General features: G+C 42.2%; 1 protein-coding gene across 1 annotated transcript; it reads left to right on the plus strand.

Moving 5' to 3' along the window:
* Positions 1 to 357: 357 nt before the first annotated feature.
* LOC309415237 (follistatin-like) lies at positions 358 to 5,744 on the plus strand (the record flags this gene model as incomplete). The annotated part of the gene is made up of 6 exons (XM_082012695.1): positions 358 to 439; positions 2,347 to 2,538; positions 2,930 to 3,148; positions 3,511 to 3,735; positions 4,730 to 4,960; positions 5,662 to 5,744. The coding sequence occupies 6 exons, from the start codon at positions 358 to 360 to the stop codon at positions 5,742 to 5,744; spliced, it is 1,032 nt and encodes a 343-aa protein (XP_081868821.1).
* Positions 5,745 to 27,138: the final 21,394 nt, after the last annotated feature.

Here is a 27,138-nt window from a genome sequence, read left to right on the forward strand (position 1 = left end):
TGCCTCCCGCTGCTGCGCTAAACCGCTCCGGCGTCTCCGCCGCGCAGGACTGGCGTGAGGCTGCGCGGGTGCGCGCACCTAGAGCAGATAATTGGAGAGGGTTTCCAGAAGGTGGAAAATGTTACCTGATTCACACTGAACTTTTTAAAACTCCCCACCCCCGAGCAGACACACACATTAGGAGACCGCCCACCGCAGCCAGCTAAGGACCCCCGTATAGATTTAAAGAGAGACTGCATTCAGAGCCTGACGTTCATTCAATAGAGCGATCATAAGCAGGCTGGCTAGTGCTCGCTCCCTCTCCTTACGCCCCCTCACGCTGTTTCTGTGTGTCTCTCACTCCCTGCTATACGGAGGATGTTAAATCAGAGAATCCAGCCGGGCATGCTCTTACTCCTGATGTTTCTGTGCCACTTCATGGAAGATCACACAGTGCAGGGTAAGACCAGATTGTTTATTCGCAGATATGTTTCTTTATTATTTTCTATTTATTACTATTCTATTTATTACTACTGTTTTCTGTCTTTCGGGCACGGCTTAGTTTGCCGCGGTGTTAAACGCCTCTTTCCAAGGTCCAACAGGACAGAAGTTAACTGTGGGCATGGGATTGCTTTGTACCAAGGTGCAGAGGTGTCATTTAGATTCCTTTTTGATCGGATCTTCGCACTGCTCTGCATAGGCACAGAGGACAGATGAGGATGTTTCTTGGTATTTATTGGTATTATGCAGCATGAATGAAGAGCAGCATAGCGAGGGAAATTTCCCAGTCTCGGCTCCTGAGTGCTCAAAGTTTGTTGATAATTTAACTCAGATTTTTATCTCGCCTGCTTGACGGAAGGAGAGTGATGATGTGGAGCCCCACAATTATAGCTGACATTTTTAGAAACCAGTAAGTGGTCATTTTCCGGACATTCCTTTAATATTGGGATTTCCTCCCCCCTCCGTTTTTTCTTTTTGTGAATAAATATTACTGTGTTGTAAACTCTCCTGCTCTGAAGAGTATGCTTAAATAATTTTTTTTTTCATGCGGAAAAAAACCAAACTCGAACCTGATATTGACAACTCTTAGGACCCCTTTCGACACAAGGGAATATTGTTTTTTAGTTTTGGGGCTTTTTTACCCTTATCTTGACTGTGTTCCAACCACAACCTGGATGTCTTACTATTGCTTGTTTTCTAATTTTTTTTCTTATTTTTTCTTTTCTCCCCCACTACCGAACTAGAGCGTAAATTAATCTAATGTAGGCAACTGTAAGACGCAAAACTTTTTTTTTTTTTAAGGGCGTTGTTTGTTCAATGATTTTTAGCGGGGGGCGGGGGGGGGCAATCTTCCCCCGCGCCCAGCGACATCTCGGCTTGCTGCGGTACATTCCCATCGGAGTAAGGAGGCAGGATCGAGCCCTGGCTGGATTAGCACCAGAATCAATTGGTATTGAGTTGCTGGAGAAGTCACATTGGTTATTCACGAGAGACTCATCCCAACCAAAACTCTCCATCTAAAAAGGGGGGGGGTTGCTTGGACTAATGTTCTTGGCTTGACTCCACAAATAACAGGGATACTAGTTTAAAAAAAAAAAGGCAAAAAACCCCAAACAACCCCACTCTATCCTGTTTAAGGACAGTGTACTTTTCTCTGAAATGCTTGCGGGAGAGACGGCACCTATAACTTTTCCAGCTTGATAGATTTTTAAAACTCTGTAGAGATCTCCTACTCTATGTGTCCTTGTTTTTTGTGCACTTTACTCACTTTTTTTTTTTGAGCTCTGCTAACTTATATTAGTGAAGGAAAGACATTTGTTAATAGAAGCAGCAAAATGTGGAGATTTCGAAAGACTTCGCTAACAGCAAATGTTCCCAATTCGTGCAAACTGCAAAACGGGTTGGGACTGAAACTCTGTGCGGTACTAAAACAATGCTGCTGTGCAGCCGCGGTGAGGAGAGGGCAGGGGGAGGAGGAAGGAATTTGCAAGCGCGATTTTCTTTTTATTCCCTTTTAAATGCACATCCTTTTCAAGCCTTTGTCACGTGCCGGCAGTGCTCCTTCTGCTCTACATATGGAATAAATAACTCCGAAAACTGCCTCGTCTTGTTTTGATCGGGTCTTTTCTTTCTTTCTGTTTTTTTTCAGTTTGTTCTTTTGTGGTTTGGTTTTGGGTTTGTTGTTTGTTTGTTTGTTGTTTTTAAACTGTGCTCCCAAATGGTCCGGAGTAGCTGCGGGTTATGAAACGGGACAAATAAAAGTAAACGGTCTAGTAAAAGTCATGGTAAGGCGCACGTGTTGCGTCTGGGTCATTGGTGACTGCCACTGACCCGGCTGGGTGTCCTCCCCGTCCCGTCCCCCTGCAGCTGGGAACTGCTGGCTCCGGCAGGCGCGGAACGGCCGCTGCCAGGTCCTCTACAAAACCGACCTCAGCAAGGAGGAGTGCTGCAAGACCGGCCGCCTGACAACTTCGTGGACGGAAGAGGACGTCAACGACAACACGCTTTTTAAGTGGATGATTTTCAATGGGGGAGCCCCAAACTGCATCCCGTGCAAAGGTGAGGGGGGTGCTGGCGAGCTGCTCCTGGCTGATCAGGCGGGGACTGGGCTGGGGGAGCGGGGCAGGAGCTGGAGGGGAGCAGCGCGGTTCTCCCGCCTCCTTCCTCGGTGGGACTTTGAGGGGCGTCTCGTATCATCCCCGGGATCAGCGAGAGGACTCCCATTTCTGCTCGGCCGCCGTACACATCGTGGGGAGGAGGGGAGCGACCTCCTTTCCCCCCTGCCCTCACTGGCGGGGGGAGTTTTCCTCGAGCGGTGTTTCCGGGGGGGAGAAGGTGCTTTCTCTCTGTGCTCTGGGGTCACGGTGTCTTTTTTTTCCTTTAAGCAGTTTTGACACCAGGTCTGTTCTGCATGCTCGGTACTAAAGTGGTGCCTCTTTCCTTCCATCAGAAACATGCGAGAACGTGGACTGTGGATCTGGGAAGAAATGTAAAATGAACAAGAAGAACAAACCTCGGTGTGTTTGTGCTCCAGATTGCTCTAATATCACTTGGAAGGGCCCCGTGTGTGGCTTAGATGGGAAAACCTACAGGAACGAGTGTGCCCTTCTCAAAGCCAGATGTAAAGAACAGCCCGAACTTGAAGTCCAGTATCAGGGCAAATGCAAAAGTAGGTTTGCAAATCTAATCTGATCTCCCTCAAATGACAAAGGGTGTGTGTCTGAGTGTACGGAGGAGGAGCTGTTGGACGTACTTTCCCACAGGAACCAGAGTGATGTTCCAAATGCTGGGAGACAGTAACTAACCATACTCAACAGGCAAGGACGTAGCTGGATTGAGAGTTCCCCACAGTCTAGCAGCACTTGTGTCCCACCAGCTACCCTGAGATGGGAAGGTTTCCTCCAGTGGCCCTTAAATGAGGAGAGCTGCTGAAGGCTCTCATCTGATGATTTGTTTCATTGTGTCACCCATTCACTCCTCACTGGGGCTCTGGGATCTATTAATCATTGTGTGTTTCCATCTTTATTTCAGAGACCTGTAGGGATGTTTTATGCCCAGGCAGCTCCACATGTGTGGTTGACCAAACTAATAACGCCTACTGCGTGACATGTAATCGAATTTGCCCAGAGCCTACCTCCCCTGAACAGTATCTCTGCGGGAATGACGGCATAACTTATGCCAGTGCCTGCCACCTGAGGAAAGCTACCTGCCTACTGGGCAGATCCATTGGATTAGCCTATGAAGGAAAATGCATCAGTAGGTATCTCGGTCAGAGGGTAAGGGTGGGGGGAGCTTCCTGGCTCAGCTGTTTCAGAATATTGTGTGTGGAAATGGATGGATGTAGTGAGCATTGGAGAGGAAGAGAGACTTCCAGCAGCCTGGGTTTGTGCTTCCCTCCAGGAAAAGGAGAGCCAGGGTGAGCTTTGCCCCAGAAAAGGCTGCAAAAGGGATGAGGGCCTGATCCTGCTTCTTTTGCTATCGCTGTGGGTGCTGACATTAGTACCTGAGGGGAAGTACTTGCCATTAAATAGATGATGACATAGTTACAGCATAACAAGTTCTCAATATTCAGTGGATCTGGATTCCTGGAAACAATTGTCTTCAAGTTGTCTTAGCAAAGCTTGCATTAACTTAATTGGAAACATCTGATCACTTTTTTCCTCTTTAAAGATATTGCAAAGTTTGAAGACGGTGGGTGAAGACTGGAAAATAATCTCTGTGCATCCTGATGTTTTGTAGTGATTTCCAGAAATGAGTGATAGTGAAGCATGTTACAAGGAAGCTTCCCAAAACTGCTGGGGGGATTCAGGGGAGTCCCAGGCTGCTTTTAGTTGACATAGGTTGAGGTGAATTCCCTTTCCAATATTGCAGACCACTACTCTATGTGAGTTAGTTTAAAAATAATTTATTTAGAAATGCTGAATGTGTTGGCAATTTCTGCATTTACTGCTAATTTGGGGAGCTGAATTTCCACTGACATCAAATGGAGCAGGAAGGTCATGTACAATTGGCAAATGTAATTCTGCATTCCCAGGGCCAAGCTCTGCTGGCACAGCTATCTTTCCTCCCCCACATATAGACAGGCAATGGTGTCCAAGGGACTACTTGCTTTAGTAAAATCAGTAAGTATCACATCTACTGCATCTGAGCTTTGTCTATTCACTGGGGGAAGGGGAGTTTGGAGTTGTTTGTTGCTTTTCTTTTTCCTTTGTCTTTTCACTTACCTCTAGCATCCTGTGTATATTTTTAGAAGCCAGATCCTGTGAAGACATTCAGTGCAGTGCTGGGAAGAAATGCTTGTGGGATTTTAAGGTTGGCAGAGGTCGGTGCGCCCTCTGTGATGAGCCATGCCCTGAAAGCAAGTCAGACGAGGCAGTCTGTGCCAGCGATAACACAACTTACCCAAGCGAGTGTGCCATGAAAGAGGCAGCCTGCTCCATGGGTGTGCTTCTAGAAGTAAAGCACTCTGGATCTTGCAACTGTAAGTGAGATTTTTAACTCTGAAGGCAATCGCTGGGTAATGAAGACTTACACCTTTAAACATAAGAAAGCTTGATTTAGAGATTTGAGATGCGGTACAAGGGCCATATAAGTATGTATCTATCATGCACACACTTTGGTTACTGATAAAATGCAACAGATCAACAACAACGAGTTGGCTTTCAAGTTGGGGTTTTGGGGCTATTCTGAGGACAAGTAATTTTGTCAGAAAGGGGTTGCCCTAGGAGGGTAATTCTAGTGATTTTTTCCTAATTTGTCTGCTCTCGTGTACTTTGATTGCTTTATTAACACCTGGATAAACTGTAACTGTGTCCAAAAGAACAAGCTTAATGGTAGCACATGGGCACCTGGTTTAGCACAGTTGCCTCTACTAACTCTGAATGAAGGACACAAAGCATTTAAACCTAGAACACAAGAGCGCTTTTTATTTGATTTCAGGAATCTGCCAATAAAACCTGAGCCATTGATTCTTCAGAACTTTCTGCAGTTATGACTTCATAGATTATGTATAAAAAACCTTATTGCATAACAGCAGATGCCAAAGAGCATCTCACTACAAGTCGCATAAAATGCAACACTGTATTATGGCTGTTTAGAGGGCTTTGAAAACATGCACTGAGCTGCTTCTGCGCTGTTGTTGTCCTTATTTAAACAACAGCTCCCCTGTATTCCCCCATCTAGCCATTAATGAAGACCCAGAGGAAGAAGAAGAAGATGAAGACCAGGACTACAGCTTTCCTATATCTTCCATTCTAGAGTGGTAAAAACTCCATCACTATTGGAACAGCCATTGGGCACAAAATCAATGACCATACTGTAAATAAGTATATGCTTATTTATTTTGGGGAGAAAAAAAAGTATACATATAGTTGAGTCTGGTAGACATTTATTTATACTTTGTCATGTTTTATAATTTATACATTAAATGTCTGGTTGACTGTACACCTTGTTTTTTGAAGAAATTTATTCGTTAGGGGAAGAGCAGTGTTATTTATTGTGAGGTCTCTTGCTTGTAAAGCTAAGCTTTTCTTTTTTCTTGTAAACTATAAAAGTCCATTCCTTAGAGCTTACCCACATGATCTCATCTCTTTGTTTCACTAATGTTAACTCTTTTCCACTTTAACAGACTTGCATGTCAGTTTCTGTTATGTTTATTTATTGGATTTTCTACTTGCCCGTTCTGTACATAAAAGATCCCTGGGTTGTTGTTTACAAGGAATCTTGACTGACCAAAAGACATTGTAACTGACTTAAATATACTTCCAGGGTGCAGTGAGGCGATCTTTAAGGAAACTTCTTCCACTTCACTTTACTTCTGATCACATCATGTACTGAAGTGATCTCAATGTGCTGGGCATATATATTGTACTATATGTATTCTGGACTCAAATCAGATTATGAAGGTTGTTAATATCTACAGGGCTAACTGTAATAATAATAAAGGGTTTATTTTATTTTTATTGTGGTTTTTTTTGTAACATGCATAAATGTTTTGTCAGATGTTTCTTTTAAGATGGTCTTGCAGTACCACTTTCAAAGTTTTGTTTTCCCAATCAGTGTGTCACTAAAAATTATATCAAAGCTTTATCAGTTCAAGTTTCTTGCTTTTCATAATACTTTTTTTCTGATGTAATTTTATATTTTCAAACATGGTGAGTTAAATATAAATTCATTTAAATATATAGTTTTTTACTTTTCTACCATGTAAATGTGCAATGTATATAAAAGTTATAATGTGTATTTGTAAATAAATGATGAGTGAAAAAATAAAAAATGGACTTTTCCCTAGAGGCAGTCCTCAGTTTTTGGTTCTAAAGGGTTCTGGCCCTCTGGTGCAAAGACGACATACTGGTGGTTAGGGGAAAGGAGGCTTGCGTGTGATGTAGCAGCAAAACACACCGGTTAAGGCTAAAGCTTTCAGCTGACATTGATTCAAGAAACCCTTTTTTCAGACAGGAACAATGTCTCCAGTTCATTGGTATTAATTAATTTTAAATCCAAGTACACTGATGGAGAAGAGATTGGGCATTTTTGTTTCCCTCGCCATCCTCTAAATAAAAAGTCTGTCATTTCTTGGACATAGTTAATTTTCATATTTCTAGGAGGTTTTGAACATGCATTTGAAGTTTTGCTAAGCTTCAGATCCATGTTACGGGGGTTGAAGCTGTATCACCATTTTAGATGATTGACAGAAAAAGCAAAACATGGCCTAGTTGCCTAAATGCATGATGTGTAACAATTAGCACAAAAGACCAAAACCCCCCCCAAACAAAACCCCAGACTATCAAAGAACACATAATCACTTGGAAATTATTTGCCCCCAAAAGGAAGGTTAATTCAGAAATTCTTTTTGATGAACCAATATTCAGACTGGACACACTTTTAAAAACGGATACTAATACAGTGAACTGAGGAAAGGTAACAGCCATAAGCACAGCAAGGACTAAATGCTACCTGGGTTATGCTGTTCTCCCAAATAAGGCCCCACTTATCAAAATTATTCTATCATACTGCATAAAACTCAAAAATGTACTTAAGCACCTTCATCGATAGTGTTTAAGAATTTTGCTGAACTGAGGTTTGAGACCAGAAGTTGACTGACTTACCCATTTTGTTTAAATACAGATCATATTTAAAGGCTCTTCCTCCTATAGAGTAAACTCTAATTTGTTATGGATTGTTCATCATTATCTGAAGCAAATATAATTTATTCATCTATGAATACATAAAAACTACAGGTGTGCATTTATAATACTGTATTCAAAATAATACCCCCCCCCCGCCCTTCATACTCCTGTTGCTTCGTTTAGACAAGTAGTCTCTTCAGAAGGAAGTGCATGATGAGAGGAGCAAAGGGTGCAGGATTTTAGTCTCCTGAGGGCAACAAAACCCAGAATAAAAGAGAACGGGGGCTGGGAAAACAGAGGGATGGAAAAAGAACCTATGGGAGAAATCTCTTGAGGAACTAATAAACACATGACAATGAGATAGAGACAAAATGTTTAATAGATGTGGAGAGTATCAAAGGAGATTCTTTTCAAATTCAGATAGGTGCCAGCTACTTAATTTCCAACAAAACAACGTCATTAAAAGACTGTATTTAATTGTAAATATATTTACATATCTTACAGAAAGACTGTAGCAGAGCAGGATTTCTGGGTTGTAATTTTATGCTGGTTCACAAAATAACTTTGAGAAAGTCACTGACAGCCAAATTCAAAAAAGCAACAAAAATGGCAGGAAGCTATATTTACGCACGTACATGTACGCGAAACAGCCACAAAAATCTACATCAGGTTTTTGCTGACAAAATTATCTAAAAGTTCTGCTACTGCATTTCCCATCGCTACTGCTATTTCTATACCGCTGGAAATCTTGAAACCTACCTTGCACCTGCCTGTAATGTACAGGTGAGGCATCTCCTGAGGGGCTTCACGAGGTAGGCATCTTCTGAGCATACCTAACATACACCAACCTTGGCATGAAGCACGGCAGTCCCAGAGACTGTCTCACAGAAACATGTCCAGAGGTTGCGGTATATCTCGAAGCGTCTGTGGCTGTGATTATGTCTGTGCTGCAGCAGGTATACCTCTGAAGGGGCTGTGGCTCAAGGACAAGTCCATGCTGCAGCAGGCACACCTTGAAGCATCAGTGGCTGGTGCACCTCAAAGCGTGTGGCCATGAATAAGCCCACGACAGAGCAAGTACATCCCTGGAGAGACTTCAGACATGGATAAGGCCACTCTGGAGTAGGTTTACCTCTGAAGGGACTGTGGCTGTGGGCAAGGCCACACTGGAGCAGCTGCACCTCAAAGAGACTGTGGCTGTGGATAAGAAGGCCAAAAGGCCAACTGTATCCTGGGCTGCATCCAAAGAAGTGTGGCCAGCAGGTCGAGGGAGGTGATTCTGCCCCTCTGCTATGGTGAGACCCCACCTGGAGTACTGTATCCAGCTCTTGAGCCCTCAGCACAGGAAAGACATGGACCTGTTGGAGAGGGTCCAGAGGAGGACCACAAAAATGATCAGAGGGATGGAACACCTCTCCTATGAAGAAAGGCTGAGAGAGTTGGGGTTGTTCAGACTGGAGAAGAGAAGGTCCTGGGGAGATCTTATTGCAGCCTTCCAGTACTTGAAGGGGGTTTATAAGAAAGATGGGGACAGACATTTTAGCAGGGCCTGTTACGATAGGACAAAGGGTAATGGTTTTAAACTAAAAGAGGGCAGATTTTGACTGGATATAAGGAAGAAATTTTTGACAGTGAGGGTGGTGAAATACTGGCACAGGTTGCCTAGAGAGGTGGTAGATGCCCCATCCCTGGAAACATTCAAACCCAGGTTGGACAGGGCTCTGAGCAACCTGATCTAGTTGATGATGTCCCTGCTCACTGCAGGGGGGTTGGACTAGATGACCTTTAAAGGTCCCTTCCAACCCAAAGATTCTATGATTCTATAACTTGATGCTGCAGCAGGTATACTCCTGGAGAGTCTGAGGCTCATAGATAAAGCTCCACTTGGAGCAGGTACAACCCTGAAGGACTGCAGTTTGTGAAGCTGGAGCAGGGGCAAGGGGAGGAGTTCATTGCAATGCTAAATCCTATAACTTTGCCCAAAGGGGCCAAGGGTGGAGATTGTAATGGAAATAGCTTTAAATTGTTGTAACCCAGGATTTGAGTTGCACGTTATAGGAATTACTATAGCAGGAACCACCTGAACCAATGGAAGACAAGCCTTACAAGAAGCAGTGCAAGTGCAGCAGTGACCCGACCTGAGCTGGCTTTGTTGCGCAATAACTCCACACAATACACCATCTCTCCTGTCCTGAGTGACCACCATAAGAGATGGAGCCCAAAATCATGGACTAAATGAACTCAATGGACATTTGTGGACGTTTTACAGGGGTGATCCATAGCTAAGTGAATGATATCTGTGTATTATATCAAAGGATAGGAAGAGGGGTGGGGGTGGTTAATAAGGATGTATTGGATAGTGTGGGACCTGAGCATGACGTAAATGGTATGAAAAAGGACTATCGCAATTTAACCCCAGCCGGCAACTAAGCACCACACAGCCGCTCGCTGTGGATTCCCCAGTGGAATTGGGGACAGAATCGGAAGAGTAAAAGTGAGAAAACTCGTGGGTTGAGATAAAGACAATTTAATAAGTAAAGCAAAAGCAACACACAAGCAAAGCAAAACAAGGAATTCATTCACTGCTTCCCATCGGCAGGCAGGTGTTCAGCAATCTCCAGGAAAGCAGGGCTCCATCATGTGTAATGTTTACTTGGGAAGACAAAACGCCATCACTCTAAACGTCCCCCCTTCCTTCTTCTTCCCACAGCTTTTTATTGCTGAGCATGACGTCATATGATATGGAATATCCCTTTGGTCAGTTGGGGTCAGCTGTCCTGGCTGTGTCCCCTCCCAACTTCTTGTGCACACCCAGCCTACTCGTTGGTGGGGTGGTGTGAGAAGCAGAAAAGGCCTTGACTCTGTGTAAGCACTGCTCAGCAATAACAAAAACATCCCTGTATTATTCACGCTGTTTCCAGCACAAATTCAAAACATAGTCCCATACAAGCTAATATGGAAAAAATTAACTCTATCTCAGTCAAAACCAGCACAACAGGGTATCCTGGATGTTGTTCATATGAAGAAACAGAAACATCTGGATCCCTAATTACAAGAAGGTAGTTTCTATCTCTGTGTTGTGGTTTAGCCCCAGCCAGCAACTAAGCACCACGCAGCTGCTCGCTCACTCCCCCCTCCCCCAGTGGGATGGGGGAGAGAACTGGGAAAAAACTTGTGGGTTGAGATAAAAACAGTTTAATAGGACAGAAAGAGAGAAAAAAACAACAATGATAACAACAATAATAATACCAACAAAGGAATGTACAAGAACAAGTGATGCCCAATACAGCAATTGCTCACCACCCGGTGATCAACAGCCTGTCCCCGAGCAGCGATTTTCATCCCCCGGCCAACTCCAGTTTATGTACTGGGCATGACGTCGGATGGTAGGGAATATCTCTTTGGCCAGTCTGGGTCAGCTGTCCTGGCTGTGTCCCCTCCCAGCTTCCTGTGCACCCCCAGCCTTCTTGCTAGCAGGCCAACATGAGAAGCTGGACTGTCCTTGACTGTTTAGCAACAACTGAAAACATCAGTATGTTATCAACATTTTTTTCATCCTGAATCCAAAACATAGCCTCACACTAGCTTCCATGAAGAAAACCAGCTCTATCCTGGCTGAAACCAGGACACTCTGAAATAATTTTGCACAAACTCCTAAATCCAGAAGAGAAATAAATTTTCAGAAATATATTTCTCTTCAGTGTTTTCTATCGTCTGGCATATGTACTCCCCTTCATGTAAATCACATTTCTGAAATTCCTTATTCATTTATTCATAATCATGTTATGTACTCTTAAGTTTCAATCACTTTGTATTTTAAGAGGCACTTGGAACTACAAGGATTATGTTGATGGGTGGCCACTATTAGAAACGCTTATAAGGTACTAAAACGTGCTATCATTTGATTTCTGAATCAGAGGCATTGCTAAAAGAGGTCTCAGGGCAAGATATGTAGATAAACCAGATAGATAGGTAGTTATGCAAGTCCTTGGACAAGGTGGCGCTGATGACAAGTGAGCCCAGCAGAGGGCCACCAGGATGCTCAGGGTCTGGAGCACCTGGCCTGCGAGGGGAGCCCGAGGGACGGCGCTGCTTCTGCCTGGAGAAGGGAAGGCTTTGAGGGCACCTCAGAGCAGCCTTCTCCTGCCTACAAATTCACGCTGGGTATAAGCCTTTTTCCCCACGAGGACAATCCAGCAGATGATCTCCTGACATCTCTTCCAAGCTGAATTATCCTAAGATCCTATGAAGAGGTATGTCCACCCACTTTTAAGTCTTACGGACTCCAAAATGAGAAAGGAACATCCAGTTAAAAAGAAACAATTCCCTGAAGAAACATTCATGGAACAACCATATCACCACATTTGTTGGATGCAATTGTCAGCAGGAATATAGAGTGTTCCTTCTCTAATATCGTTCTTGTGAAATATGTTTATCTGATTCATGTGATGAAGTGTAATCTTCTGTACTTTCATGGATTTCTCCTGCACCATAAAAAGGGGTATTTTACAGGAGAAAGTTAAACTACTTTGCTGGTATATCAGCTCAAACCAGTTTGACCACTGACCGCATAGTATTGTGTAAAGAAAGTGCATGCATAAGGTTTGGGGTCATCCTGGGGGCACGCCGAGGAAGATTCGAGAAGACTCTAGCAGGAGAAGAGGGCATGCGCTGAAGAAGACACGCCTGTTCATTAATATGTATTAGAAGACATGCCTATTCATGAATATGTATTAGCAAACAGGATCACGCTGAGGAAGATTCGAGAAGATTCTAGAAGGAGAAGAGGGCATGCGCCGAAGAAGACATGCCTATTCATGAATATGTATTAACAGACAGGATATAAACCAGGAACAGGAACTGTACCGCGCGCGTCTTGGTGGAGCAGAGACTCCCGGCGCACCCAGCGCTGTTTGCTTGCCTCTATTCGCTTAATAAATTGTAAATTTGAATTGGAATCCTGTTTGGGACTAAATCATTTATAACAATTGGGGGCTCGTCCAGGATGGTCTTGGTTCCTGAATTCTGACTTGATCTAGGAGGGGCGCCCCACCTTTTGGTGGCTCCTGATCGGGTCGGGTCGGGACTAACGCCATCCTGAACCTGAATAGGGGCAAGCAAAGAATCTGATTTTTTATGAGCTCCCTTGCCGGCTGCAGCAGTTTATTTTGCCCATAATTCTGCGCGCGAAGATCCGAATGAAGACGATGGAGTCGTAAGTATTTAAGGTGTATACCATTCGGTTGGGTAGGCTTCGGTTGCCTGTGTGTGTAAGAGTGTGACTGAGACGGAACCTAGTTCCGAAGCGATTGTGGAGGTTTTTAACCGCAGTTCCAGTCTCCCGCGAGGGACTTGGCCGGTGAAGGACCGAAGCGATTCTTAGAGGATTCGTGGGTGGGTGATAGGTCCTAAACCCCCTGCAAGACACTCTTACTGGTAGCCAAGGGCTGTAGGAATTGCCACAGTAAAAATTCCTAGATGGGTCAGATGAAATCGAGAACCCAGGATCAGAAGAAAGGGAGCGAATTACTAGAAATACCTCCAGAAAGTCCATTAGGAATAATGATTGAAAATTGGAATGATAGGGGCCCCAGAAAAGGAAAAAGTAAATTAAAATTAGTTCAATATTGTATGGTCAAATGGCCAAAAGAACCTTTGAGACCACATGTCTCTTGGCCTGTTTTTGGATCTTTTGAAGACTGGGTCTGCCAGGCCTTAAATATATATGTTAATTCAAAGGAACCTTTTAGTCAGGAGGAAAGTGATTATGCAGGATTATGGGACAGAACTTTACGTTCTTTTCCAGCCTCAATACTTACATTAAAAACAGATAAAAAGTTTGAGGAAGAAGAAGAGGGGAAAAGTGAAAAGGAAAAAGATGATAAATGGGAGCCACTGGATAACCTACCGCCTCCATATTCTAATAATCCATCTCCGGCGGCAGCTCCCCCTCCGGTGGCCGTAGTACCTCTATCTGTACCACCGTTGCCCCTATCTCCACCACCAACAGCACCGGAATTAGATCGACCTCCGGCTGCATGTACGAGAAGTAGGACTGCTGTATCTGAGGGAGCTTCTCTATATCCCTTACGAGAAGTACCCCTCGGAGGCAATCAGGGAGGCATCGGGTTTGTGGCAGTCCCATTAAATACCACAGACGTAAGAAATTTCAAGAAAGAAATGGGGACCCTATTAGATGATCCCCTCGGAGTAGCTGAAAAATTGGACCAATTCCTAGGCCCCAATACTTATACCTGGGAAGAAATACAGTCCATTTTAGGGATCCTATTCACTGTTGAGGAAAGGGGAATGATTAGACAAGCTGGAATGAGAATTTGGGAAAGACAGAATCAGGCAGGACCCCCGGGAGATCAGAAATGGCCAAATGTGGATCCCCACTGGGATCATCAACAACCCCAAGGAAGACAAAATATGAGGGATTTGAGAACGTTAATCATACAGGGAATAAGGGAAGCGGTTCCCCGAGGGCAAAAAACCTACAAATGTATTCTGGAATTGATCTGAATACAGTGGCTGGGACCGCACTCCTTAGAACACAATTTGTAGCTAAATCCTGGGGGGATATAAGAAGGAAATTAGAAAAATTGGAAGATTGGCAAGAAAGAGGATTAGAGGAGTTACTTAGAGAAGCCCAGAAAGTCTATGTTAGGAGGGACGAAGAAAAACAAAAAGCAAAAGCAAAAATTTTTGTAGCAGCAGTAAGGGAAAGTCAGAAAAATAAGACGACTCCTGGAGAGAAAAGGGAAAAAAGAATAGAGCAGACACCCCGGGGACAGCCTTATCGAGAAAGATTTACAATTCCCATCTGTTACTACTGTAACAAGAGGGGACATGTTCAGAAGAACTGCCGTAAGCAGGAACAAGATGAGAAGATGTTCAAAGAAGACTAGGGGTGTCAGGGGCTCTATCTTCTGGGGACTTCAACATCAACAGAGCCCTTGATAAAATTATTAATTGGTCCCCATAAAGAGGAAGTTTTATTTTTAGTGGATACAGGGGCCAAAAAGTCAACCATTCAAAAACTTCCAAAAGGAATAGAAAAAGGGAAGAGTTACGTGTCAGTAGTAGGAGCAAAAGGAGAGCCTTTTAAAGTAAATATATTGAAAGATGTAGAAGTAGACACAGAAAAGAAAATTTGTCTTAATGATTTACTTTTGCTCCCTGAAGCGGAATACAATTTATTAGGACGGGATTTGATTTTGAAGTTAAACTTGAGCATTCAGAGTCAAGGGGACAAATTGCAGATTAAATTATACACTTTAACACAAGAGGATGAAGAAGCTATTAACCCCTCAGTGTGGTATAAGGAAGGGGAAACTGGAAAGATAAAAATGGACCCCATAAGGGTTCAAAGAATAGATCCGCACCGCCCAATTAGAATCAAGCAATACCCTATACCTATGGAGGGTCGAAAAGGATTAAAACCTGTAGTTGACAGACTTTTGGAAAAAGGAACCCTAGAACCATATATGTCACCTCATAACACGCCCATTCTTCCCGTAAAGAAACCGGACGGGTCATACAGGATGGTGCAGGACTTAAGAGCTGTAAATCAGCGAACAATCACTAAATTCCCTGTGGTGGCAAATCCTTATACTTTATTGAGTCATATATCTCCCAAACTTACTTGGTATAGTGTAATAGATTTGAAAGATGCTTTTTGGGCCTGTCCTCTGGATGAGGGAACCAGAGATTATTTTGCCTTTGACTGGGAGGACCCCGAAACAGGACGAAAACAACAATTAATATGGACTGTGTTACCACAAGGGTTTACAGAGTCACCAAATCTATTTGGACAAACTTTAGAGAAAATTCTACAAGATTTCACAATACCTAAGGAGGTAAAATTATTGCAATATGTGGATGATTTATTAGTAGCAGGAGAAACTGAAGAGGGGATTCGAAAAGCCACCATTAAATTGTTAAATTTTCTAGGGGAAAAGGGATTAAAGGTGTCCCGATCAAAGCTACGGTTTGTAGAACAAGAAGTAAAATACTTAGGACATTGGCTGAGTAAGGGAAGGAAGAAGTTAGATCCTGATAGGGTATCTGGGATTCTATCCTTAAGACCCCCACAAACTAAAACGGAAATTAGGCAAATACTGGGATTATTAGGATATTGTAGACCATGGCTTGAAAATTATAGTGATAAAGTAAAATTCTTATATGAAAAATTAACTAATAACCAACTTAAATGGTTTATTGAAGATGATCAGAGATTTGAGGAAGTAAAAAAGGCATTAATACAAGCACCTGTACTGAGCCTCCCAGATCTAGAAAAACCTTTCTATCTCTTTGTGAATACATCAAGCCAGACAGCATATGGAGTTCTTACTCAAGACTGGGCAGGAATCAAAAAACCCGTGGGGTATTGTTCTAAGTTACTTGATCCAGTAAGCAGAGGATGGCCTGCTTGTCTCCAAGCTTTGGTTGCTACAGCATTATTAATAGAAGAAGTTACGAAGATTACCTTTAGTTCTCCTTTAAAAGTGTATACCCCACACAATGTCAGAAATGTTTTACAACAAAAAGCGGAAAAATGGTTAACGGACAGCCGAATCCTAAAGTATGAAGCAATACTAATAGATTCCCCTGACTTAGAACTGAGGGTGACTTCTGCTCAGAGTCCAGCACAATTTTTGTTTGGAGAACCATCAGAGGAATTACAACATAACTGTTTAGAGGTAATTGAGACCCAGACAAAGGTGAGACCAGATTTAAGAGATGCTGAGTTGGAAAATGGAGAAGCGCTGTTTATAGACGGCTCCTCCAGAGTGGTAGAAGGGAAGAGAAAATCGGGTTATACAGTAATTAATAAGGACTTGGAACTTGTGGAATCAGGACCTCTGAGTCCATCATGGTCAGCTCAGGCTTGTGAACTGTATGCCCTGTGTACGGCCCTGGAATTATTAAAAGGAAGAAGTGGGACAGATTCTAAATACGCATATGGGGTGGTCCACACCTTTGGAAAAATTTGGGAAGAAAGAGGTTTGATTAATACTCAAGGGAGGAATTTAATACATCAAGAATTAATAGCAAAGATTTTGAAGGCGTTAAGAGAACCAAAGGAGATAGCAGTGGTACATGTGAGGGGACACCAAAAGGGATTAGATTACCGAACTAGAGGAAATAACTTAGCAGATAAAGAGGCCCAGGAAGCAGCCTTGAGGACTAAAGTTGCCAAAATTAATGTAATACAAACAAAGGAGGACATCAGCAAAGAAGAACGAGAGGAAAGAGAGAAGAAGTTTACCCCAGAAGAACAAACAAAATTGGAGAAAATAGGAGCTAAATTAGAACAAGGAAAATGGACACTGCCTGATGGGCGAGAAATGTTGCCAAAAGCCTACACCAGGCGAATATTAGAACGTTTGCATGCGCAAACACATTGGGGTACAAAAGCGTTAAGTGATCATTTTCTTAAACAATTTGGTGGTATTGGAATTTTTGAAATAGCAAAGCAAATTACACAAGGTTGCTTAACCTGTCAAAAGGTAAATAAGACAGTGTTTCGACAAGCAGCCACGGGAGGGAGAAAAACAGCTTACAGACCTTTTGAGAAAGTACAAGTCGATTTCACTGAATTGCCTAAGGTAGGGAGGATAAAATATTTATTGGTAATAGTAGATCATTTAACACAGTGGGTAGAAGCTTACCCTGTAGCACGAGCTACGGCACAGATGGTGGTAAAAATTTTATTGGAACATTTGATACCTAGATATGGGATAATCCAGTACATTGATTCTGACCAGGGCACACATTTTACTTCTAAAATAATAAAACTATTGTGTCAATCATTAGGTATACAGTGGGAATACCACACTCCGTGGCACCCACAAAGCTCGGGGAAGGTAGAAAGAATGAATCAAACAATAAAACAACAATTGGCTAAATTAATGATTGAGACACAAATGCCCTGGACGAAATGTTTACCATTGGCACTTCTAAACATAAGAACGAAACCATACAGCGAGACTGGATTATCGCCATATGAAATGTTATATGGCATGCCTTATTTTCAAGGAATGCCTCTGGGGAACAATGTAATTGAGGATCATAGTATCCAACAATATATAATTACCATTGGAAAAAGATTAAAAGAATTAAGAGAGATTGGGATGGTGGCCCAAACACCACCTTTAGGATTTGCAATTCATCAGTTAGAACCAGGAGATAAAATTCTGATAAAAACATGGAAAGAAGGAAACTTATCTCCCCTCTGGGAAGGACCTTTCATTGTTTTATTAACTACAGAAACAGCTGTGAGAACTGCTGAAAAAGGATGGACACGTGTCACGAGTGAAAGGTCCAGTGAAGGAGTGGAAAGTCACATCTGACTAAACTGCTGTGGAAATTTTATTGCGGCTACTCCTGTAATAGAAACAGGAGTGAAACATGAAATTCCCACAGTTGCTAAAAATATATTTGTAAATCTTGCTGAAAACACTGCTAAGTCATTGAATATAACTGTTACGTTTGTGGTGGAACAAATCAAGGTGAACGATGGCCATGGGAAGCTATGGAGAGAAATACAAGTAATCCCCCAAGTTTGGAAAACAATGGGAAAGGGTAATAGGAAACAACAATGGGTACTCCAAACGAGTATAATCGGAAGGAGTTGTTGGCAAAAGAAGAACAGGAAAAAGGAGCTGGAACTAGAATTTGTCCTTTGTGTAGAAGGTGGTGTGTATTTGTAAGATTAGTGTTGCAGGCTAACTGGCAGTTTTCTGTAGCCATAAAGCCTTGCAAATAAAGAGAATCGCCAGGCTCGGGCAAGTGCTCAGGTCTGGACAAACCACTGATCTATCAAAGCTCTGGCCTTCACAAGCAGTGCTCAATTAATTTGGGTACTAAGAAAGCACCCCCTTAAAGGAAAGAAGAGGGCAAGACCGGAGGGGAACTGGTGTTGCGGCTTAAAAAGGGTCTGCCAAGGGCTGCAACCCCTTTGGGCTGTGACCGCCGATCACTATGGACCTGACCGGACCTCTTCTAGTTCTACTTGGGGGTGAGTTCCTTGGACTCTGACTATGGCAAATAACTGTAGTCAATATTGGAACAAGTCCAGCTGGGGTTTACCCCAGAAAAATGGAAAAACTGAGGACCTTTTCTAATTGTACAGCCTGTACCTGTAATCAACAATAAAACCTAGTTTTTTCCTGTTACCCATAAATTAGGGAGAACGAATGGCCTCCTGAGAGACAAACTTGGAATGGAATAGGATTTTGGGGAGATTTTATGGGTGGTGATCGGCTTACTAAAATGGGGATAGTTGTATTGGGGATATGTGGGGGATTGTTACTAGATTAATCTACTCGGTTATACTCAATTGGAAATGAAAACATGAATCAATACTATAAAGAAAAAGATGGGGGATTGTGAAATATGTTTATCTGATTCGTGTGATGAAGTGTAATCTTCTGTACTTTCATGGATTTCTCCTGCACCATAAAAATGGGTATTTTACAGGAGAAAGTTAAACTACTTTGCTGGTATATCAGCTCAAACCAGTTTGACCACTGACCGCATAGTATTGTGTAAAGAAAGTGCATGCATAAGGTTTGGGGTCATCCTGGGGGCACGCCGAGGAAGATTCGAGAAGACTCTAGCAGGAGAAGAGGGCATGCGCTGAAGAAGACACGCCTGTTCATTAATATGTATTAGAAGACACGCCTATTCATGAATATGTATTAGCGAACAGGATCACGCTGAGGAAGATTCGAGAAGATTCTAGAAGGAGAAGAGGGCATGTGCCGAAGAAGACACGCCTATTCATGAATATGTATTAACAGACAGGATATAAACCAGGAACAGGAACTGAACCACGCGCGTCTTGGTGGAGCAGAGACTCCCGGCGCACCCAGCGCTGTTTGCTTGCCTCTATTCGCTTAATAAATTGTAAATTTGAATTGGAATCCTGTTTGGGACTAAATCATTTATAACATTCTCTTACACAATCCTTAAGTGATCCTAAAATTTCCCATAAATGCTATTTTCCCACTGATTTTAGAGAAACTTTTTGCTGTGCAAAGAATGCAGTATCTATTTGCTAGAATATTCATTCTGTGCAGAGTAGAATGTGTAGTGGAGAAAATGCAAGCAAATGCACAAAAGTTTCTGTCTGTCGTTTTAAGTGAAAACAAGTAAATAAGATGAAAGAGTGAAGTAGTTAAAACTATTGTATTGTTCAGTCTGCAATTTTATTTTCTGTTTTAGGACTGAGAATAATTCTCAAAGAGACAATAACAAGTACCAGCTAGATTGTTCAAGACAGCAAGGAAAGCAAAAAAACCCCAAGGCAAAACACTTGGAAAAATAATGGATAATGCCCACTGGAGCAACTGAAAAGAGCCCTGCAGGGATGTTTCCCATAATCTTTTCCCACATACAGATGGTTTAGTCAGAGCAATTCAAATCCTTGTTTCAGATGGTGACTCCACCAAAACTGCAAAAAGCCTAAAATGCTTGGCATAGAAGATATATAAGTATTGAGCATTTCTACATTTGGACTCAACCTTTAGAGAAATGAATTTTCATTTTATGAGGAAAGAAAAAGGGACTGAGTCTATCTCTATAAAGATACAGACCCAGAGCTCCAAATTTACACAGCCCACAAACTCGAGAGTTGCACTTCCCAACCCAGCATGCCTGGAAGCTGTGACAATTTGTTTATTAATCTCCCCAGCATTCTCCACTTATGGGCTCTGATGGAACTTTAGCCTTAATTGAAAGGCACTTAGCTACTGTCAGCAACCTAGCAAGCAGCACCACATGTGCTGATGGGGAGAAATCTAGCCAGGGCTCAGAGCAGAAGCCCAATCAAAACTCTCGTTTCCTATCTGGAGTAAAGGCCAGAATCTGAAGTGTTTAGCTGCAACCTGTGTACAGCAAAGGTAGTGTAACATCTAGACTTGAGGCCATACAGTGTCTTTGTTTGTATGTATTTCACAGATATACTGCAAGTTAGCAAATAGCTACTTACCTCCTACTGCAAAAAATACATGGTGAAGCTTAGTATAGGCTGTTCTTCATATTAATACCATTTCATCTGTAAATGCAGGTGGATCATTGCAGTGCACTTTTGGAGCCACACATTCAGATACAGTCCTAAGTAGGACCTTAAAAACATTTGGAAGTTAATCTTACTTACTGCTCCTCCCCTCCCAGTTCTCCTCAGTATCAGGATCTAGATAACTTTTCTGAAAAAAATCAGTGAGGAATTTCCACTTTATAACATTTGTTCCCCCGCCCCCAAATGAGAGATAGCATATGGAAAACTGGGAGAAATAGAGAAGGAACAGAAGAGTGTCATAGCAAGGAAAATGAAAAAAGAGAAGGGAAGAGTAAAGGTCCCAGGAAAAGAGCACAAGACCAAAGAGAAATAAAATTATGCTAAATGTCGTGCATGAGGAACTACACACAAGAAGCCCATTTTTATCAGCTCCTCAGATGTATAAGCAATGCTATGAACTCTGAAGTGTCATCTACTGGTATATCTTGTGTTAACTAACCATGTTGCTTGGAGTCCACCATGGGACACATGAAACTGGAGATTTATCTTTTTCTCTGCCACTGACTTTTTGATGACTGTGAGTAACAGACCTTGCCAGAACAGTGTGCTAATCTCCCCACTGTAAAATGAAGATATTAAGATTTCATAACCTGTGTGCTTTCACAACCTGTGCAAAGCTCTTTGAAATCTATTGGTAAAAATTTCCGCAAGAGAAGTAGGTACTTTTGCAGCAGCATCTCTGTGTCCAAACATGGCACTTCTGGAGAAGTTAAAAATTAAGTGGGAGACACAGAAGAAAAGAACAGAAGACAGTGGAGAAAGAAGAAGGGAGAAGAGAGTAAAGACCAGTAGGAGTTAAGGAGGAGGAGAGTTGATAGAATATAGTGTGATTAATTGCTAAGGACAATACAATTTACACTGCAGTTTTAGCAGACGTGTATGTGTTGCTCCAGCTGTAGGAACAGCAGACTTTCCAGATCTTGTTTCTGACACACAATAACTGTGAACTCTATTATGTGCAAATAATAAATCGAAGCAGCACCTCCAACATATGAATGAGAGAGGCTCATATTTTCATAAGTGTTAGCACATATTTGTCAACACCAAACTTAGCTAAATAGCACAAAGAAAGACTACAAGACAATCGTAACACATACCCAAAGCAATGTGTGAGCTTGCAAGTAGATCCATGGTTTTGAAAATCTGACCCATGTTTAATAGGTAAGGCCTTCAGGAATCGCAGACTGTGCAAGGTCTTGGGTAGACTGGATGGGTTTGTTTTGCTGATATATTTAATGGCTGGTATGTTAATGTTTTCAATGTGTTATAGAGCAGTTCCCAAGTTAGGGTCATGACCCCACTTGGGGCCGCAAGCCTAGAAGTGAAAATGAAAGTGGGGTTGTGACCCTGTGTTGTGGTTTAACCTAGCAGGTAGCCAAAACAACCACACAGCTGTTCACTCACCAACCCCCCCAACGGGATGGGGGAGAGAATCGGAAAAGAAAAAGGGTAAAACTCGTGAGTTGAGATAAAGACAGTTTAATAGGACAGGGAAAATAAAAAGAATACTACTAATAATAACAATGATACAAGAACATACAAAACAAGTGATGCACAGCACAATTGCTCGCCACCCGCTGACCGATGCCCAGTTAGTTCCTGAGCTGCAGCCCCTCCCCAGCCAACTCCCCCAATTTACATACTGAGCATGATGTCCTATGGTATGGAATATCCCTTTGGCTAGTTTGGGTCAGCTGTCCTGGCTGTGTCCCCTCCCAGCTTCCTGTGCACCCCCTGCCTTCTTGCTGTCAGGCCAGAGCACTGAAAGCTGAAAAGTCCTTGACTGTTTAGCAACAACTGAAAACATCAGTATGTTATCAACATTTTTTTCATCCTGAATCCAAAACATAGCCTCATACTAGCTTCTATGAAGAAAATTAACTCTATCCCAGCTGAAACCAGGACACCCTGGAAGTAGGATTGCTAAGGGAAAACTTTGGGAAGCACTGATGTTTTGCTACTAGGCGAGACACCTACATGGATGGTGAGTTTAATCACTGCCGAGAGATAAAGTGTTTAACAGTGCCTATATTTCTCAGAGACTTAAGTCTCATTTCTGACTGATTTACTGCCAGATTCAAGTAAAGGTCTCAGGTACATAAAGAGAGATTTGAGAATTAAATTCAGGATTGTGCACACTACATCTTGAAAAGATCAGGCCCATCATGTAGTGAAGACAGATCCACCATTTTCTTTAAAATATCCATTGGTAGATGCAGTCTACTGATTAGAGCTCTTCCCTGACTCACTCACCTCTGCCATTTTTCAGGAGGGTGATCTTACCACCAGGGCATCATCGTGGGATGTAGCCAAGTTTATGGGTTTTGCCCAACTCTTCAGTGTTACCAGGGGAGGTAACCCAGTGTTACCCCATACCACCTGCATGATCTTTGGACAAGGAAAGAGTATGTTTGAATAAGGAAAGTCAGTATGTTGAGCAAGCATACTGAATAGAAAGGGATAGCCACTCTGAAGAAAAGACTGTCTTATTCGGTTCTTTAGAAGAAGTGGCACAGATACTTTCTTCAAGAACAGATCCTAAGACTGAATTCAGCCTGGACTTTGAAGGTTTAAGGTTCAGTTGCCAGTACACGCTCACCTAGTAGCACTTCAGGCACCCTCAGAGATCCTGGTTGGTCTCCAGCTGCTGTTGCCAAAGGACACAATTCTTCCGTACCTTCTGTGTCATATTTGACAGCCCCATGAGGAAGCTTGCAATACCCTAATGAGTTTTAAATGGAACAAGATCCCTATGTGTGGACAAGTGAATTGAGCCCTTAGGCTCCTAAATCATGTAAGTATTTCTGAATACAGTAATGAAAAGTAGACTTAAAGAGTTGTATCTCCTTATTTATCATGCTCTATGCACATTTAATCCAATCTCAAATTATACTGTGCTATGACTGCAGCATTCACGGTAGAGCTGGAGAATATTCATGATTTTCACCTAGAGAAATATTTTGTAGGTAGTAATAGAACATTTGTGATATATAGCATGCCATTTCAGTAAGTGAAGAGGCATTAACAGTTGATTTTTGGCAGTGCATGTCTCTGTTTCTCATTTATTAATAACTTGTATTGATTTATACCAGGCTTAATTATTGATGCAAATATTTCACCCATATTTTTTCTGTCACAAGCAGGGAAAAATGCATGGCTGTGAATAATCCATATAATGGTTTATGAAGCCCAAATTCCTCAGAGAGTATCAAATATCCACCTGGTGTCCTTGAGTGATGGATTTCACATTTAGATATTTGAATTAACAGATGTATACAGTCACATACAGGCAAAAAGTTCCTTCTTGATACTACATCTGAGGAGGCTCATGGGCACTGTTTATTTTTTAAAAATCATGGGTTATCTAGTTGTCCTGGTTTCAGCCAGGATAGAGTTGATTTTCTTCACAGAAGCTAGTGTGAGGCTGTGTTTTGGATTTGGGATGAGAAAATGTTGATAACACGCTGATGTTTTGAGTTGTTGCTAAGTAGTCAAGGACAGTCCAGCTTCTCATGTTGGCCTGCTAGCAAGAAGGCTGGGGGTGCACGGGGAGCTGGGAGGGGACACAGCCAGGACAGCTGACCCAGACTGGCCAAAGAGATATTCTCTACCACATAACATCATGCCCAGCACATAAACTGGAGTTAGCCAGGGGGTGGGAATTGCTGCTCGGGGACGGGCTGTCGATCACCGGGTGGTGAGCAATTGCTGTATTGGGCATCACTTGTTCTTGTACATTCCTTTGTCGGTATTATTATTGTTGTTATCATTGTTGTTTCCTTCTCTCTTGCTGTCCTATTAAACTGCTTTTATCTCAACCCACGAGTTTTTTTCCCAATTCTCTCCCCCATCCCACTGGGGGAGGGAGGAATGAGCGAGCGGCTGTGTGGTGCTTAGTTGCTGGCTGGGGCTAAACCACAATACCTGTGCTTGTGAAATTTGTTCTAAATCTACTTGTTTCCGAATGTTAATAACCAGTACTCTGCACAGAGCTCAACTTCTAATTTTTATTTCACAAAGCACATCTAAAAAAGATAAGTGTGTAATATGTTTCCAAAATCAAAACAGCCATGATTTTGAGCAGAAGCCTCTGAATCTCAAAAACATACTTTTTTTAATGTATGCAATTCTATTAAAAAGTAAATCTTATTATGCATTTTTGCCTGAACATTTTGGTACACGAGATTCAACACACTTCAAATGAGCACAGGCAAATAAAATTTATAAAAGTCATTATTATCAAAACTATAGTGTTTAAAAAAGGGGAGGTCTCAGAAAGAAGGGACTTGATTTAAAACTTACAATATTTTAAAATACTGCACATTTCAGATCCTTCTATTTGCTGTGTTAAAAGTGGGGATTGTAAGAGCATTTCCAAGCTTTTTCTACACAACTATGAAGGCTAGAAAGATGGTCTAATATGAAGCACAGACTTCTATGCATTCATATTATGCAAGAACTTGAGGATTTTAAGAATCAAAACAAAAACAAATACTGAAAAACATTATAAAGTCTTAAGTCAGCAGGCCTGACCACCAAGCAGAAAGGACTGACTTTATTCAGAACTGTACCATGTCTATGAAACTGAAGCCTTGTCTGCACTTAAGAACATCTCTTTTATTAGTCCCGCATAGGGCAATCATTCCTCTCATCTAGAAATGGTAATTTTAGCTTAAACACATTTTAAAGGTATATCCTACTTCTGGTCAGTGAAGCAAGAGTAATATCTTCAGCAAGAGCATCAGCATACCTACATCCGTGGTAGCGGTAGGGCAGTGTGAAGCACAGCTGTGATGATGAAAAAAATTACACTGCTAGAAAACTTAATCATGCCAATAAAACTTATTAAGCATAGACCAGACTTGAATACACTATTGTTCTGGTTTCAGACAGGATAGAGTTAATTTTCTTCACAGAAGCTAGTGTGAGGCTACGTTTTGGATTTGGGATGAGAAGATGTTGATAACGTGCTGATGTTTTGAGTTGTTGCTAAGTAGTCAAGGACAGTCCAGCTTCTCATGCTGGCCTGCCAGCGAGAAGGCTGGGGGTGCACGGGGAGCTGGGAGGGGACACAGCCAGGACAGCTGACCCAGGCTGGTCAAAGGGATATTCCATACCATATGACATCATGCTCAGTATATAAAACTGGGAAACCAGTACAGCTATTTTCTGAAGAACCACAGAAACCAAGTTGACATTTGAGATTTGCTTTTTCACAGGAGCAAGTAGCCACAGCTGCTTATAAAGTTTTAATAGATGTGTTTTTCACTACAGTGGCAAATCATAGAAGAACATATCAAATATGCTTTTATTATAGTCTTGTAAAATAATCAACAGCATGTATCAAGCTGAGAACCTATGTTCTCACTCTTTGTTCTGATGATGTTAATAAGGAAAAAAAAAATTTATAGATCTCATCCAGAGAAGAGAAAGAGTTTAATATGTCTGTCATTGTGAAATCCTCATGTTTTCTAATGTAAAGCAAAACATTTATGGTTAATTTTTCAACAACTCGTGGAAAAAAGCTTGCACACTATTTACATATTCAGACCAAATAACTGTCATTACTTGCTCATATAAGCACTTGATGTACTGTGTGTCTCAGGCAGATTGGCTGCAATCATGTGCACAGAATCCTCAAAGCTTCCTCAGGTTTCACTGAAACTGAAAATCATAGATGATAGCTTTGTTTAAAGCCTCCATGGGGGGTGGTGGCTCAACAAAGTAGAGGGAATGTAACAACTGTTGCTTATTTTCATGAGGGAGGTTAGACAGTCCCACTGTTATGTGCATTCTTTCTCCCCTGTCCCCAAGTTAGGGAGCAGCACTGCTGCCAGTAAATAAACCTAGGCTGAGGAAGGAGGTGGAGTTTTTTGCCCTTCCACCCCTTCCATGAAGGAAAGTATCCCTAAGCCACTGGGTTTGGTACAGAGAGCTGTGCTGGGGCTTAGGTTACTGAGCTAGAACAGGACCCTGAACAGTATCCTGAGGCAGACAGGGATAAAATTAAATTTTCTGATAACACTGCACTGATAAGCTCAGCAGGGCCAGAGCATGGGTGTGCAACTGTAGCGTGAAATTGTTATCAAAGTGCCTGGCATAGTTTTGGCTCAGGCCAACTACCTCTCTCCCACAATTCAAAGTTGTATTTCAGGGTTTTGCACAGGCCAAGGATCATCCCCAATAAGAATACAGTTGATATAGTCAGAAGGGCAAAAGAGCTAGTAATATGGACACAGGCCTTGCCATCCCAGTTAGCTTCAGGACCAAAGAACATTCCTTAGACCATTTTATTTACTAATACAGACACAGCCTTGAAGTCAGATTTATATGCTGTATGTGTGAAACCCCTTATTTATGTGGTCTAGGAATTGCTTGTATAACTTGCAAGTGATGGAATGACGTAAGACAAAGACAAAATGGGCTGTGCGTGATACTCAT

The sequence above is a fragment of the Phaethon aethereus genome (genome assembly GCF_964289735.1).
Source record: "Phaethon aethereus genome assembly, chromosome: W".
In the NCBI taxonomy this organism is placed as follows: domain Eukaryota; kingdom Metazoa; phylum Chordata; class Aves; order Phaethontiformes; family Phaethontidae; genus Phaethon; species Phaethon aethereus.